We start from the raw sequence: 14,006 nt of genomic DNA, 5'->3' as shown, positions 1-14,006 counted from the left end.
TTTGTGTGTGTGTGTGTTTGAGAGATTGTGTGTGTGTGTGTGTGTGTGTGTGAGTTTGTGTGTGTGTGTGTGTGTGTGTGTGTTTGAGTGTGTGTGTGTGTGTTTGAGTGTGTGTGTGTGTGTGTGTGTGTGTTTGAGAGTGTCTGTGTGTGTGTATGTGTGTGTGTGTGTAAATATTGACATATTCTCCTCCAATGTTCCTTTTAAACCCCCTCTGAGATCATGAGTAATAAAGCTCTGACTGTATTGTGTCTCGACGGACGAGAGTGTTGTGTGCGATCTGACCTTCCAATGTTCTGTACCAAGAATACATATATGACGTGTGTGTGTGTGTGTGTGTGTGTGTCCTTCAACCTCTCCCTGTGTTCTTCTTCTCCCGCAGCTGTGTGCCGACGGACACGACGTCTCGAACCTTCTCTCCGGAGACGCCATCGCCCGCCGGCGCGGGTTCAAGCTCGAGTACTTCCTCCGCCCTCCCGTCCACGTGACGCTGAGCTTCCCGGTGTGTGTGGATCTGTGCCGACTCGACCTCGAGCTCTTTCCCTCGGGAACCGACCCGGGCCGGAGCTCCTGTAGGATTGAGATCCTAGTCTGTTCGGATCGAGACGGCGTTCGTTTCCAGCTCGTGTCTCGGAGTGACTTACAAGAGGAGCTTCGAGTGTGTTTCCTAAATCCTGCGTTCAAACCGCGGGATCCGTTTCCCGATCTTCCTCCTGCGCCGGAATCCGAAGCCAAAGCGCAAAATCTTTGGAGTCGCGGATCACTCGTATCCGTCGCTCATCTCAGAATCAGCGTTCCCTTCAGCAAAGGGTGTGTGTTGGGAATCAAATCCCTTTCCGTTTGGGCGTCTCCTTCCCGATCCTGTCCTGCTTCCGAACTTGAAAAAATTCTGGAAGCACATCTAAACAGCGTTAAACGCACAAACCACACGATTGCAGTTCCTCCCAAACCAACTGGGAATATCACAACCGATATCCCAATCCCAGAGGAATTCCTAGATCCGCTTACACAAGAACTCATGGTTTTCCCGATGATCCTGCCTAGCGGAGTGATCATTGATAACAGCACTTTAGAGGAGTATTGGAAGAGAGAAGCGACGTGGGGTCGTCTTCCCAACGACCCGTTTACCGGCGTTCCTTTTTCCCAAAGCTCAAAACCTCTTCCGAATCCTCTCTTAAAAACCCGTATTGACCGCTTGGCTCTGCAGACGGGATGCACAGGAGTCGGGAGCAGGAATAATCCTCTAGCTAATCCACAGCCGTCAAGACTTGCAGAGGTTAAAACTGTCGCAGACTCCAGTAGAAACACGGAAACTTTAAGATTTCACGGATCCGTTTCAGGATCGACTCCGAGCCGTTCTGCTAAAAGAAAGTACGACTCCAGCTTTCCCTCCACTAGCGCTGATCCCGGTCGTTCTCCGTCGAGGAAAACTCTCCAAACTCACTCAGGTTTGAATGTCACAAATCATACAACTCACTGATACTCTGCACTATGTAGATGAATTAGGAATAATAAATATGTTCGTAGTGTTCGTGACATCACTCGTAGCGTTTTTGAAGCTGAAAGTGGGCGGAGCCAGCCGTCGCCATCTTGGCCGCGCGTCACTCCCGGATAAACGTAAATGTGCAGCGAGGCGGATTAGCTGAGGTGACGCTAACAGACAGCAGACAAACAGCTAGTAGTGAAATCAGCGGCAATCCACCTGTCACTCAAGTGGCCACGCCCTTAATTATGCAGAACTTTAAGGCTTAATATAATTTAAACGGATGAGTTATAAAAACATTCACCCTCCTCACAGTCGTCATGAAGGGCAAAATTAGCAATATAGACCAAAACCACTTTTAGTACTAGTGTTGTCAAAACATTTAAATTAAATTACTGTTCACAGAATCCACCAAATTTTAGATTCTGATTCCTGGTTGTGGAATTGATTTTGAATGGAATTCAATTCTTTTGACAATTCTTTTTGTTTAATGCAATATTGCAGTGTTTAATCTAAACGATTTATCATCATTATTGTGTTAAGTTGATGTTCCTGACCATCTTGAATCAGAATAAGTTCCTCTTGCAGCATCTCTTCTCTTCTCTGATGATGTGGGCGGGGCTTTAACCTGTCACTCACATGAGATCAGCCAATAGCAAACCACAACCATCCAATCAGTTCCCCACAGACAAAATCAAGCCCCGCCCACATTTGTTCTCGTTCCTGAAGCGTTTCACTCGGATATACGACACAATAGAGAAGAAGGGACTTTAAATCCCCCAAAAATGTTTGCAGCCTTGGTTTCTGATGCATGTTTTGCTCACGTTCATTTTTGATGTGTTTCTCCTTGTGTTTCAGAGTCGGACTCGCATGAGCGGCGATTAGCAGACAGTTTAGATCAGGCGCTGAACGCTGCGCTTCACGGGTTACCAGTGTTCACTTCACCCAGCAAAACCTCTTCCCGTGGGGACGCTTCCACTGGTACGAGACTGATGGCTTTGGCCATGCAAATTTATTTATTTTATATTTATTTATTTACATGAGAAACTATTACTGTCTGAATAGGGCTAATGATGCAACCTAGGGGTCGACCGATTATCGGCGCCGATATTAAGCATTTTTATGGTTATCGGTATCGGCCATTTTCAAAACCGATTTGCCGATAAAATAATTGAATTTTGAAATGCGCTATATTTGTCTCTGACGCAGTACTCACCACTCTGTAGACTAGACCAATGACCCCGCCCATCTGATTTGTTGGGAGTCACGAGTCCGGCCAATCAACGTGGAAAGCTGAAGGCACTGAAAGTTTTGCACTCTCACACCGAAAGCACTTGCTGACTGGAGCCGCTTCACTGATCACGCATCAGTCGTCTCTCAGAGTTCAGGCAGTAGCAGACTTTGCTGAAGTTGCAATAAATCACCTCAATATAATAGGGCCCTGTGATTTCCGTGATGCAGAAAACACGGACGGAATCGCGGAATCCAGTCACAAAAACGGAATTTACTGTATAAAGCGGAATGTCACGGAATTTGTCAACTTTGATGAATTAAAAAGCAGGTGCGTGTCTCTAAATGAATAGCGCAGACGCTTGATTTCATTTACCACACACACACACACACACACACACTGGAGCACGCGTGACGCTTGCGCTGTTTTCAGCCTCAGCCGCATCATTATATGAGGACATGATTGCATAAACATCATTTGAGCTTTTTAACGCTTCAAACTGAGAAAAGCTATCGTCATATCATAAACATTTGAAATCGCTGGTGTTTCTGACGTCACAAACTACCTTGTAACCAATCAGATCAACGTGTGATCGTCAACCAGTGGATCTCTGAGCTGAGTGAGTGGAGGCGGGGCTCATTTGCATATTCATAGAACTGCGCATACTAAATGAGGCAAGGGTGTCGAGTTACATTCAAGATATTTTAAGGTATTAAAGAACGTTTAAATATGTAATTTTGTAAATATGTAAAAGTTTTAAGGGATTAAATGACTACAGGGGGACTTCAAACGTTGATGTTAACTCTTTGCCAGCTTGTTTCAGTAAATGCTGAATGTTACCGTGAATGATCACTGTTATTTGTTGTATTCATTGTGACTTTGCCGATAAACTTCTCTGTGTTTTCCAGGACGGCACACATGTGTGTTTTGCTCGTGTTCGTTGTCGGTATATTCCTCCGGCGTCCCGGCGTACGCTCTGCCCTGCGCTCACCTCACGTGTGGACCGTGTCTGCGGCAGAAACGGCCGTGTGACTCCCAGACGCTGAAGATCACGTGTCCCACATGTGGCACATCTGCATCCGGCGGCGACGTCACACGAGTGCATCACTGAAACACGCCTGAACATTCATCATGAGCTCATTTGTTTGCAGATTTTGTGTATAATTTTCATTAAATATTGTTGAAAAAGAAAAGGAATTTGTTATTATTAATAACTGCAGGTAATATATTCTGTGTATATATATATATATATACAGCAGATATACCATTCCAAGGTCTAAGCTACGTCATTGCTTACAGGTTGAATGATTCTGATTGGCTAAGAAATTGATAAACATAGTAATTTTCCACACATATACAGACAGACTGAAGCATATCTCCATCGATTATGCAGCTGACACTCTGACCCTGAAGTCAGGCACGTCATGACCTTCCAGGTCGCAGATTTGGGTTGCTGGGCACCAGCATGTCTCGAACAACAACTCAGTCAATCTCCAATAATGCCAGTGGTTCCTTAACCTGTAAGCAAGAAGACTAACACACACACACACCGACACACACCTTTTCCAAGGTTGGATTTGGCCAGGCTCTAACTATAAACAGGAGTCTCGTCTCAAAACATCAAGATAACAAGTTCTTTCTCTCAGGATAGGACACTTTAGTCTAAATGGAAAATATAGGCTTTAACTGAGAAATGGTCCCTTAAACTATAGACTTCAATGATCCATATATGTTTTAACACGTTGAAGACCTTTCTCAGACACAAAACATGTCCTCATTTCATTTCTGGAAGCCGGGATAAATAGGCAAGCAATGTTACTGCATTCATATATCAAATACAGACATTAAAGAATACATGAAAAGAACATTTCAGTAATAACACTGGTAACTTCTATAACAAAGTAAAATCTCCAGAGAAGTCATTCAACTCATTTGATATTTAGAAGGAAAAATATTGATTTGATTATAATCACTCCTTACATATACATTGAAGCAGCAGTGCATTCCAATCCATCCCCTTCAATATACACTCACCTAAAGGATTATTAGGAACACCATACTAATACTGTGTTTGACCCCCTTTCGCCTTCAGAACTGCCTTAATTCTACGTGGCATTGATCCAACAAGGTGCTGAAAGCATTCTTTATGTTGGCCCATATTGATAGGATAGCATCTTGCAGTTGATGGAGATTTGTGGGATGCACATCCAGGGCACGAAGCTCCCGTTCCACCACATCCCAAAGATGCTCTATTGGGCTGAGATCTGGTGACTGTGGGGGCCATTTTAGTACAGTGAACTCATTGTCATGTTCAAGAAACCAATTTGAAATGATTCGAGCTTTGTGACATGGTGCATTATCCTGCTGGAAGTAGCCATCAGAGGATGGGTACATGGTGGTCATAAAGGGATGGACATGGTCAGAAACAATGCTCAGGTAGGCCGTGGCATTTAAACGATGCCCAATTGGCACTAAGGGGCCTAAAGTGTGCCAAGAAAACATCCCCCACACCATTACACCACCACCACCAGCCTGCACAGTGGTAACAAGGCATGATGGATCCATGTTCTCATTCTGTTTACGCCAAATTCTGACTCTACCATCTGAATGTCTCAACAGAAATCGAGACTCATCAGACCAGGCAACATTTTTCCAGTCTTCAACTGTCCAATTTTGGTGAGCTCGTGCAAATTGTAGCCTCTTTTTCCTATTTGTAGTGGAGATGAGTGGTACCCGGTGGGGTCTTCTGCTGTTGTAGCCCATCCGCCTCAAGGTTGTGCGTGTTGTGGCTTCAGAAATGCTTTGCTGCATACCTCGGTTGTAACGAGTGGTTATTTCAGTCAAAGTTGCTCTTCTATCAGCTTGAATCAGTCGGCCCATTCTCCTCTGACCTCTAGCATCAACAAGGCATTTTCGCCCACAGGACTGCCGCATACTGGATGTTTTTCCCTTTTCACACCATTCTTTGTAAACCCTAGAAATGGTTGTGCGTGAAAATCCCAGTAACTGAGCAGATTGTGAAATACTCAGACCGGCCCGTCTGGCACCAACAACCATGCCACGCTCAAAATTGCTTAAATCACCTTTCTTTCCCATTCTGACATTCAGTTTGGAGTTCAGGAGATTGTCTTGACCAGGACCACACCCCTAAATGCATTGAGGCAATTGCCATGTGATTGGTTGATTAGATAATTGCATTAATGAGAAATTGAACAGGTGTTCCTAATAATCCTTTAGGTGAGTGTATATATATGTGTGTGTGTTAATATTGTGTATCTAAAATACATTAAATGAAAATTTCTTGTTTATATACAATATCATTCAAAAGTTTGAGGTCAGTAAGAAGAATTTATTAAAAGAAGAGTCTCTTCTGCTCACCAAGGCTGTGTTTATTTGATGAAAAATACAGTAATAATAGTGAAATATAATAATGAATGTTTCTTGATCATCAAATCATCATATTAGAGTGATTTCTGAAGGATCATGTGACACTGAAGACTGGAGTAATGATGCTGAAAATTCAGCTTTGATCACAGGATATAAATTACACTTTACTATATATTCACATAGAAAACAGATGATTTACATTATAATAATATTTCAGCGTTTTTACTGTATTTTTGATCAGATAAACACAGCCATGTGAGCAGAAGAGACTCTTCTTTCAGTCTAGACTCGGATCTCAGGCTGTTTTCTGCAGGACAGAATGAAGGATCCTTGAGTTCAGTGTGTGTTCAGTGTTATTGAAGCGCAGGAGTTTAATACAGCGGCTCAAGGATGAACTCTCTTTGTGTGCGAATGAACAGATCTGACCTCTGCCATCTATTGAAATGCTAAACTGAACTTTCTGTCCTCCACACAATCACACACACACCTGAAGGACACACACTGTGTCACATCTAAATGTCTTAGTGCTCTTTGCTCATTTGTAACCAAAAAGTTGTACTTTTTTTTTTTTTTTTGGAATGGTACGAATCTTGGTAAACTATGGAAGCTTGTTTCCGCTACAGAATAAAAAAAATTTAAAAGATAATTGCGACTTTTTATCTCACAATTGCGAGTTTACATCTCGCAATTGTGACTTTATTTAAATGTTCCTGTAAAAATTAATCACACTTGAGCTCCTCGCGGTCAGAAATGAGCACATTAGAAATGAATGAGACGAGTTTCCTCTAGTGGAAGCGTTTGGAACTGCAGCCGAACTACATCTCACTGAAAGATCATTTACTGAGATATCAACCTCAGATTTTGAACACAACTTGTTTAGATTTATGGCTTTGATTTTCTCACAGTTTTAGAGTAAAACATGTTTTTGAAATTATATATTTCATATAAAAATTGAAAATAGTATTATTGCACATTTTTTCATAACAATAAATGTAAAATTCTGTAACTTTTTTTTTATATCACTTTTTAAAACTTTTTTCACTTCAGCAATAATCTGCCAAGTGTCGTCTTTGCAAAGAGATCAAACTTCAGTCTGTCGCTCTAAAGCGTTCAAGATTTACCACAGTTTAAGTTGGAAATAAAATTTTCAGGTCTATGCTCAAAAAGTGAATAAATTAATTATAAATACAGCGTAAATATAATTTAGTAGCATAAAATCCCCTAAAAATACAAAATATGAAATAAATAAAAACATTATCGAACTAAAACATTAATTTCATTTAAATAAAAAATAAATGCAAGTCATTTTTGACTGACTTGCGAAGAGCACAAGAGGGTTAAATATCTGTGCTGGAAAACAAGACAGAATTACTGAGGAAGAAAGTCATTTTTTGCAGTGTGCATTTAAAATATCCAACATCATTTGATATATGTATATTTAATATCACTGATACATATACATCCCTCCTGAAAATCCCTAACATTGACTGATCGATTCTCAACATAAATATCCATATATTTTCTTCATAGCAACTCATTCTGTCCTCAGTTGAGCGTCAGATGCAGATGTTTTCTTTATGAATGCGAGATCATAATGGAGTAAATAATAAACTTTGATGCAGACCACTGTCTTCTACAGTGTAATGTATTCTGATGATGTGTCATACATTTTTTGGAAGCAAAGCCAAAATTGTTTGTCTATTCAGTAAAAATTTACATAATGTTCTTAATGAATAATTTAGCTTTTTTAAAACCTGCCACTGATTTCTAAAGTCTTATTATAAACAATGATCAATAACTTAGCCTACTGTACGTGTAGAATTTCATAATGACAATTATTTCTGTTCTTGCTGTACTGGTTTAAATAAGGTGACTGAACCTCGTTTGCATCATTACTGATGAGTTTATTATCTGTGCTCATTTACAGTTCATGTTCCTGAAGCACGTCTGATTTCCCCAGGTGTTATTTATGATATTGTTCTTTTGTTGTCCTGCGTGTGCATGAACAGTATGCATTAGATTAGAGTTTGTGCAGCTCTGAATACTGAGCAGTGTTTCCACAGTTTAGTCCTGAGCTCAGATGAATCACATATCTGTGATTTTGCAGGTTTGACCTTCTACTCTCTCCTGTCACTCAGTTTTCCTCTTGAAACATTAACACATTCAGTCCTGCGACAAACTGATCCTTGTGTTCCAGAAGTCTCTTCACTTTCAGATATAGTTCTAATATTGTTGTTGTTTTATAGGTTGGGTATGTTTTAAAAATTGGACCATGAGTCAGTAAAGTTTATATATATATATATATATATGTGTGTGTGTGTGTGTGTGTGAGCAATATCACACGAGTAGCAGTGCGATATGGCTGTATATCAGCACGGCTGTGATTCGACGGTAGATAATCACTCATATAAAGCCATATCGCTCGGCTACAAGTGTGATATTGCGTTTATACAACAGTTCGACGGCACACGTGAGTAAATAAATAAGAAACAACAACGGAGTGTCTTTAAAACCCCTCTTTTGTGAAGAACTACTTTCTTCCGCCATGGATTCAAATCTCAAATTGATAGTTTGACCAGAGCCCGTATATAAAAAATTCACAGACAACATATGTTCACATTCATGGCAAAATTCAAACGGGACCAGAAAATAATTATTTTCTCCCATTCACTTGCATTGACGGTTTTTCAACTTTGAGGTCCAGCGGGGTTTTGCGGAAGGGGCGGGACTTACCAGCTCTATAAAACGGATAGTTCCGGTCCTTGATTCTGATTGGTTGAGCCGCGTTCGAAACCGTTGCTGCATGTGTTGCTTGGCAACCTCTTTGGAACTACTTTGCTTGGCGGAGGAATAAATGTGTTAACGTTATATTTTTTGTTGCTTGTATTTATTTTATGAATAAAATACATATTGAAATAAATATTTTTTACGGAGTAACCGTTTTATAAAAGCAATAAGCCCCTTATTGCTTTAGTTGAGCCCAAGACTCCGTTACTAATTATAAAACGTCACTTTAGAACTAGTAACGAAGGAACGTTGAGTCGCTTCATTGAAGCTTGCTGTATCATGGTATTAGGAGAGAGAGAGAGAGATCGGATAAATGAGTGTATTACCTGCATCTGATATACAGTATTCATTCTTCAGGTCGATGCCCATACTATTATATCCAGAAAATCAGTTTGAATGTCGTAAGGAAAGCAAAATGTTCGGCTTTGTCCTTCACATGACAGCGCTAAACAACTTCCTTGTTCTGACTCAATCATAAAGACAGTCTTTGCTGCCATCTAATGGCGTAATTATGTAACTTTCACAGAAGTCCATAACACGATCCTTTCTCAAACCCCAAATAATTAATACGGCAAATATTTATATAAAATTAAATATATTTATACCATGGGCTGTTTAAATACTCGATTCTGATTGGCTGGAAGGTGTGCAGTAAAACCGTTTAATGCACAGGTAGTTCCAGTCAGTTTGATTACAGTTCGAAATGAATCCGCTACATTGGTAACCATAGTAACACAGATACACTTGCAAGCAGAGTGAGAGACGCATATGAAAACGTTTATTTAGGTAGGCTAAATGGATGAATTTTTCATATCGTTTAATTTGTATGGTGAATATGGCAACTCTGAGAAATGGGCCCAGGCACAAGACGAAATAGAAGACTTGGAGAAGTCGTTGAATGACAAAAAAGCGGCACAAAGAAATAACAATAAATAAATGACATGATTAGTTCAAATAAAGATTACCTTGTCACTGCCTGTCATTCATAAATAATTGTAATAAATCCATTAAAGAATCATTAAGTTAGCTATATTCTTAAGCAACGAGGGGACGCTAGCTGATAGACTTTAAAGAAGAGACGCACACAGGTAACTCGCGCACGCATCTCTCTCTCTCTCTCTCTCTCTCTCTCTGTTCCTTCTCCTTCAGTTCTCTGTCTCTCTCTTTTAATAATGAATTTAAATAAATGTGAATTCATTCAAATAAAAGCAATCCGATGGCTCTACTTTATTTAAAGCGGTCGGAGTGCAAGAACTGACGAGCCTTAACTTAAGAAATAACCGTCATTTTTACACGTCTGTTAAAAAAATGACACTGTAAACATCAGTTACAGCTTTAACTTATTTTTAACTTGGCAAATAACCAAGGTATAAGCGGGATAATCCACGGCTAGCCGTGCATTAAAGAATTTTAATGCACTTCGTAGAGGCAACCACCCTCCGCTTCGCGTCGGGTGGTTCTTCGCCTCTACGTCGTGCATTAAAATCCTTTAATGCACGGCTAGCCGTGGATTATCCCTTACTTATTGAACAACATGTAAATTATCAACAATAGCCATTATAAAAGAAAATAGTAAATAAACATAGGCAAACAATTCAGTCAAATGTACTTAGTGCAGGATTTAAGTGAAGCTGAGCGGCCTCTGTCGGCGAAAGTGTCTCAATAGATTGTAAAATAGGCACTATGATTATATATTAGTCTAAATAACTCAATTTTCGCCTAAAAAACTCTTAAAACACAACAACAGTATTTTAAAACATATGGTGGATTTGCTCGACCGCCATGACAGTCGCCAACTCGCCGCAAGCGGAGTGATACAAATGGTGAAACGGTCAGAGAGTGCCGTTACTGCGTGATTACAGTAACTGGAAAAGGCTCTCAGCCAATCAGATTCGAGAACCAAAAAGAACTGTTGTATATATATATACCGGTACATACATATATATATTTTTTTTATTTATTTTTTTGAAAAATAAACCATTAAATGGCACTTTCTGGAGAGTTTTGTGCAAAGAAATGGAGAAATTGAGTCTTCCATGATATGTGAAAAACTGCAAGGTTAAGAGCATATACTTTGCATTGTTATAGTATCAACACAAAACTCCTTCTAGCAGTACAGTATTTTAACCCTCTGATGTTTAAAACTGAGTACAGACCACTATGAGTGATGACCTTTGACCTCCACCCATATGCCATTGTGTTTCTGGAAAAAAAAAGGTCTGAGGATGGATGTTGAACTCATTTTAGAACAAAACTATGAGAACCTGAAGGTCGATGCAGCAGAAGTGTGTTAGGTGTGTGTCGAGAGGCATCAGTGTGTGTGTGAGGAGGAGGAGCTGCAGGTGTATATAAGCATCTCTGAGCATCAGTGGATCAGTGTGTGTGTGTGTGTGAGGAGATGTCTGAGTCTCTGCTGCACGTGTGTGTTCTCTGTGTGCTCGCGCTCTCAGCGCTCTCGTCCGCATGCTACATCCAGAACTGCCCGAGAGGAGGCAAGAGATCCGAGCCCGGCAGACAGGTACTACACCTTCATCATCACTCCATCATTATCACTTCACCATCATCACTCCATCACTTCACCATCGCTCCATCACTCCATCACTTCACCATCACTCCAACACTTCACCATCACTCCATCACTCCATCACTTCACCATCACTCCATCACTCCATCACTTCACCATCACCAAATCTATTAGCAACTACATATTTATCAATGTGTCATGCTGTTTCAGTAGTATTGTATATCATGTAGGCTATATATAATATACAAGGCTCAATGTATATCATATACAATATACATATAATGCATGGATATATTTCAAACAGGGTTATTATATCTAACTAAAACAAAAACCATAACCATGCATGAAAAAAAAAGTTGTTTCTTGAAATAAATAAAAAAACACCTAGTTGCCTAATTTCAGTCAACATTTCTCATTTTTGTTTAGTTTAACTTAATGTACTAAAATAAAAAATTAAAATTGAAAAAAAAAAATATTAAAAAAATATTTAGACATTAAAAAAAATCTGATAAAACACAAAAAAATAGGCATATTTTTAACTGACAAAAAAAAAGACTAAAACTGAACTAAAATTTTAAAGAAAATGGAAAAAATAAAAATAAAAATGTATTTAAAATAATTTGATGTACTAAAATAACAAACTAAAACTGAAAGGAAAAATTTATAGACAAAAAGTATATAGACATTATTACATTATGTCACAAGACTATATAGAGACAATAGGCCAATATAGACATAAAAATATATAGATATAAAAAAAATCTGATAAAACTATATACTATATAATAAAATAAAATGAAAATAAAAATAAAAATAAATCTCTAAATACTATTATTATTATAATATCTCCTCAACGTGGCATTTATGTTATAATCAATTTACATGATGAAAATATTATTATTAATAATAATAATGTAATTATTTGTGTGTGTGTCTGTGCGTGCCTGTGTGCGTGTGTGTGTAGTGTATGGCGTGCGGTCCTGGGAATAAGGGCCGGTGTGTGGGCCCCAGGATCTGCTGTGGAGCCGGGCTCGGGTGTCTGCTCGGGTCTCCAGAGACGCTGAACTGCATGGAGGAGAATCTCCTGCCCGGAGCCTGTGAGTCGAGCGGGACGCCCTGCGGGGCCGAAGGGGGCGTGTGTGCCGCTCCGGGGCTCTGCTGCCACTCGGGTGAGCAAAACACCGACATCATGAGACACATCACACACACAGGGCCCTATTTTAACGATCTAAGCTCCTCTAAAGCGCACTCAGGGCGAGTCCGAATCCACTTTTGCTAGTTTAACAATGGGAAAAATGGTCGGCGGTCCCGGTGCATAGTCTAAAAGGGTTGTTCCTATTCTCTTAATGAGTAATGGGTGTGTTTTGGGCATAACGTGCAATAAACCAACCAGAGTCAGCTAAAATATCTTACATTGTGTGTCTTTGCCGACCTCTTGTGGAAAATAATAATATAACATGATATTTCTTGACTCTATATGGCCTTATATCTCTATATGGAGTAAATGAGCTGTTCCTCTGGGTCCTAAAGTCAGTTTTGCTTCAGTATGCATTCAGATACACATGTAGACATTATGAAATTTTCTGGTAAAGTTTCAGCAGTTTTAGTTTTTCTATGTGTACTGAAGCATTCCTCGCTTTCCATTCATTCCTAAGGGGGTAAAATTGACCCACGATGAAAGGATTTGTTACTTTTTGAAATTTCAACCACAAAACTCCTCGAATCCATTAAAAAAATTGTGTATTCGTGGTTCAAGTGCGACAAAAGTCCTAGGGTCTTGAATCCTTCTGATGAACACTAAATTTTTTAAAAATTGTAAAAAAATATTTCCGGGTCAAAATGACCCAGAGAAAAGGATAAGTGGTGCAAGATGTTAAAATGAAAACTGCGTTGGGCTGAACCTAGCAAAACACACTTGTGTGGCGCCGGGTGTATTATACAGTCACACATCACACAGATTCTCTGACAGATAAAGCTAATGCGTGTGGTTTATCCGGCAGAGGGATGTTCTCTGGATCCAGAATGTTCTGAAGACGTCCGGTTTCTTCCGGCTGAAGACAGCGTTGGACTGAAGAGTTTATCAGGAGAAATGCTTCTGCATCTGCTGAATCTGGCCTCGAGGAGACAAAGACCCTTCTGATCGTGATCTATGTCTGTAACTCATTCACACGTGTTGCTCAACACTGTGTACATACTGTATGTAGTAAACAGATGTGAATCTGGTTTGTCATCGCAGTTCTCTTGTTATTTTAAGCACTTTGATTTGAGTTTGTCCCAAAAGTAGCAAGACCTGTTACTGCCTTTGTGTGGTTATAATACAGATATTTCTAAAGATAATTATTCACTTAACATTTAACCTTGAAACCAGCCTGTGGGCTTTTCTGGAAGCTCCCGTTGATCCTCCAACTGTATTTGGCAGATCCTGACAATCAGGTTTGAATCGGCTTTTATGACCTAATCATAAATCAAGTGCACAGGAAACTTGACTTTATGCTTTAATTACTTTAAAATAAAATAAAATCAAATGCATTCAAATGTTGTTCCACATACATCAGAAAGGGACAAAAAAGTGTTGCATAGTAAAGAAAAAGAAG

The 14,006-nt window shown here is 39.7% G+C and overlaps 2 protein-coding genes across 5 annotated transcripts in view; both read left to right on the top strand.

Annotated features, from left to right (window-relative positions):
- The window catches only part of ubox5 (U-box domain containing 5), a 12,597-nt gene extending 8,696 nt beyond the window's left edge, over positions 1-3,901 (top strand). For all 4 annotated transcript variants that reach the window (XM_084086678.1, XM_084086676.1, XM_084086677.1 and 1 more), the window contains exons 3-5: positions 383-1,448; positions 2,342-2,464; positions 3,623-3,901. In XM_084086678.1, coding sequence (XP_083942804.1) covers positions 383-1,448; positions 2,342-2,464; positions 3,623-3,825 — 1,392 coding nt within the window. In that variant the 3' untranslated portion in view covers positions 3,826-3,901. The remainder of the gene's footprint in view (positions 1-382; positions 1,449-2,341; positions 2,465-3,622) is intronic.
- Positions 3,902-11,245: 7,344 nt separating this feature from the next.
- avp (arginine vasopressin) lies at positions 11,246-13,684 on the top strand. Its single transcript, XM_084086715.1, has 3 exons — positions 11,246-11,406; positions 12,377-12,581; positions 13,413-13,684. Exons 1-3 carry the CDS (start codon positions 11,287-11,289, stop codon positions 13,550-13,552), a joined length of 465 nt encoding a protein of 154 aa, XP_083942841.1. The 5' UTR covers positions 11,246-11,286; the 3' UTR covers positions 13,553-13,684.
- Positions 13,685-14,006: the final 322 nt, after the last annotated feature.

Source organism: Abramis brama (genome assembly GCF_963993115.1).
Source record: "Abramis brama genome assembly, chromosome: 16".
NCBI lineage: Eukaryota > Metazoa > Chordata > Actinopteri > Cypriniformes > Leuciscidae > Abramis > Abramis brama.
This window is presented reverse-complemented; position numbering and strand designations above follow the sequence as displayed.

What these genes read in the sequence shown, in the direction of transcription:
- avp (XM_084086715.1), top strand. Translation starts at nt 11,287, where the DNA reads ATGTCTGAGTCTCTGCTGCACGTGTGTGTTCTCTGTGTGCTCGCGCTC. An exon ending in GATCCGAGCCCGGCAGACAG is followed by an intron (nt 11,407 to 12,376) that starts GTACTACACCTT and finishes GTGTGTGTGTAG; the next exon opens with TGTATGGCGTGCGGTCCTGG. An exon ending in GGGGCTCTGCTGCCACTCGG is followed by an intron (nt 12,582 to 13,412) that starts GTGAGCAAAACA and finishes TTTATCCGGCAG; the next exon opens with AGGGATGTTCTCTGGATCCA.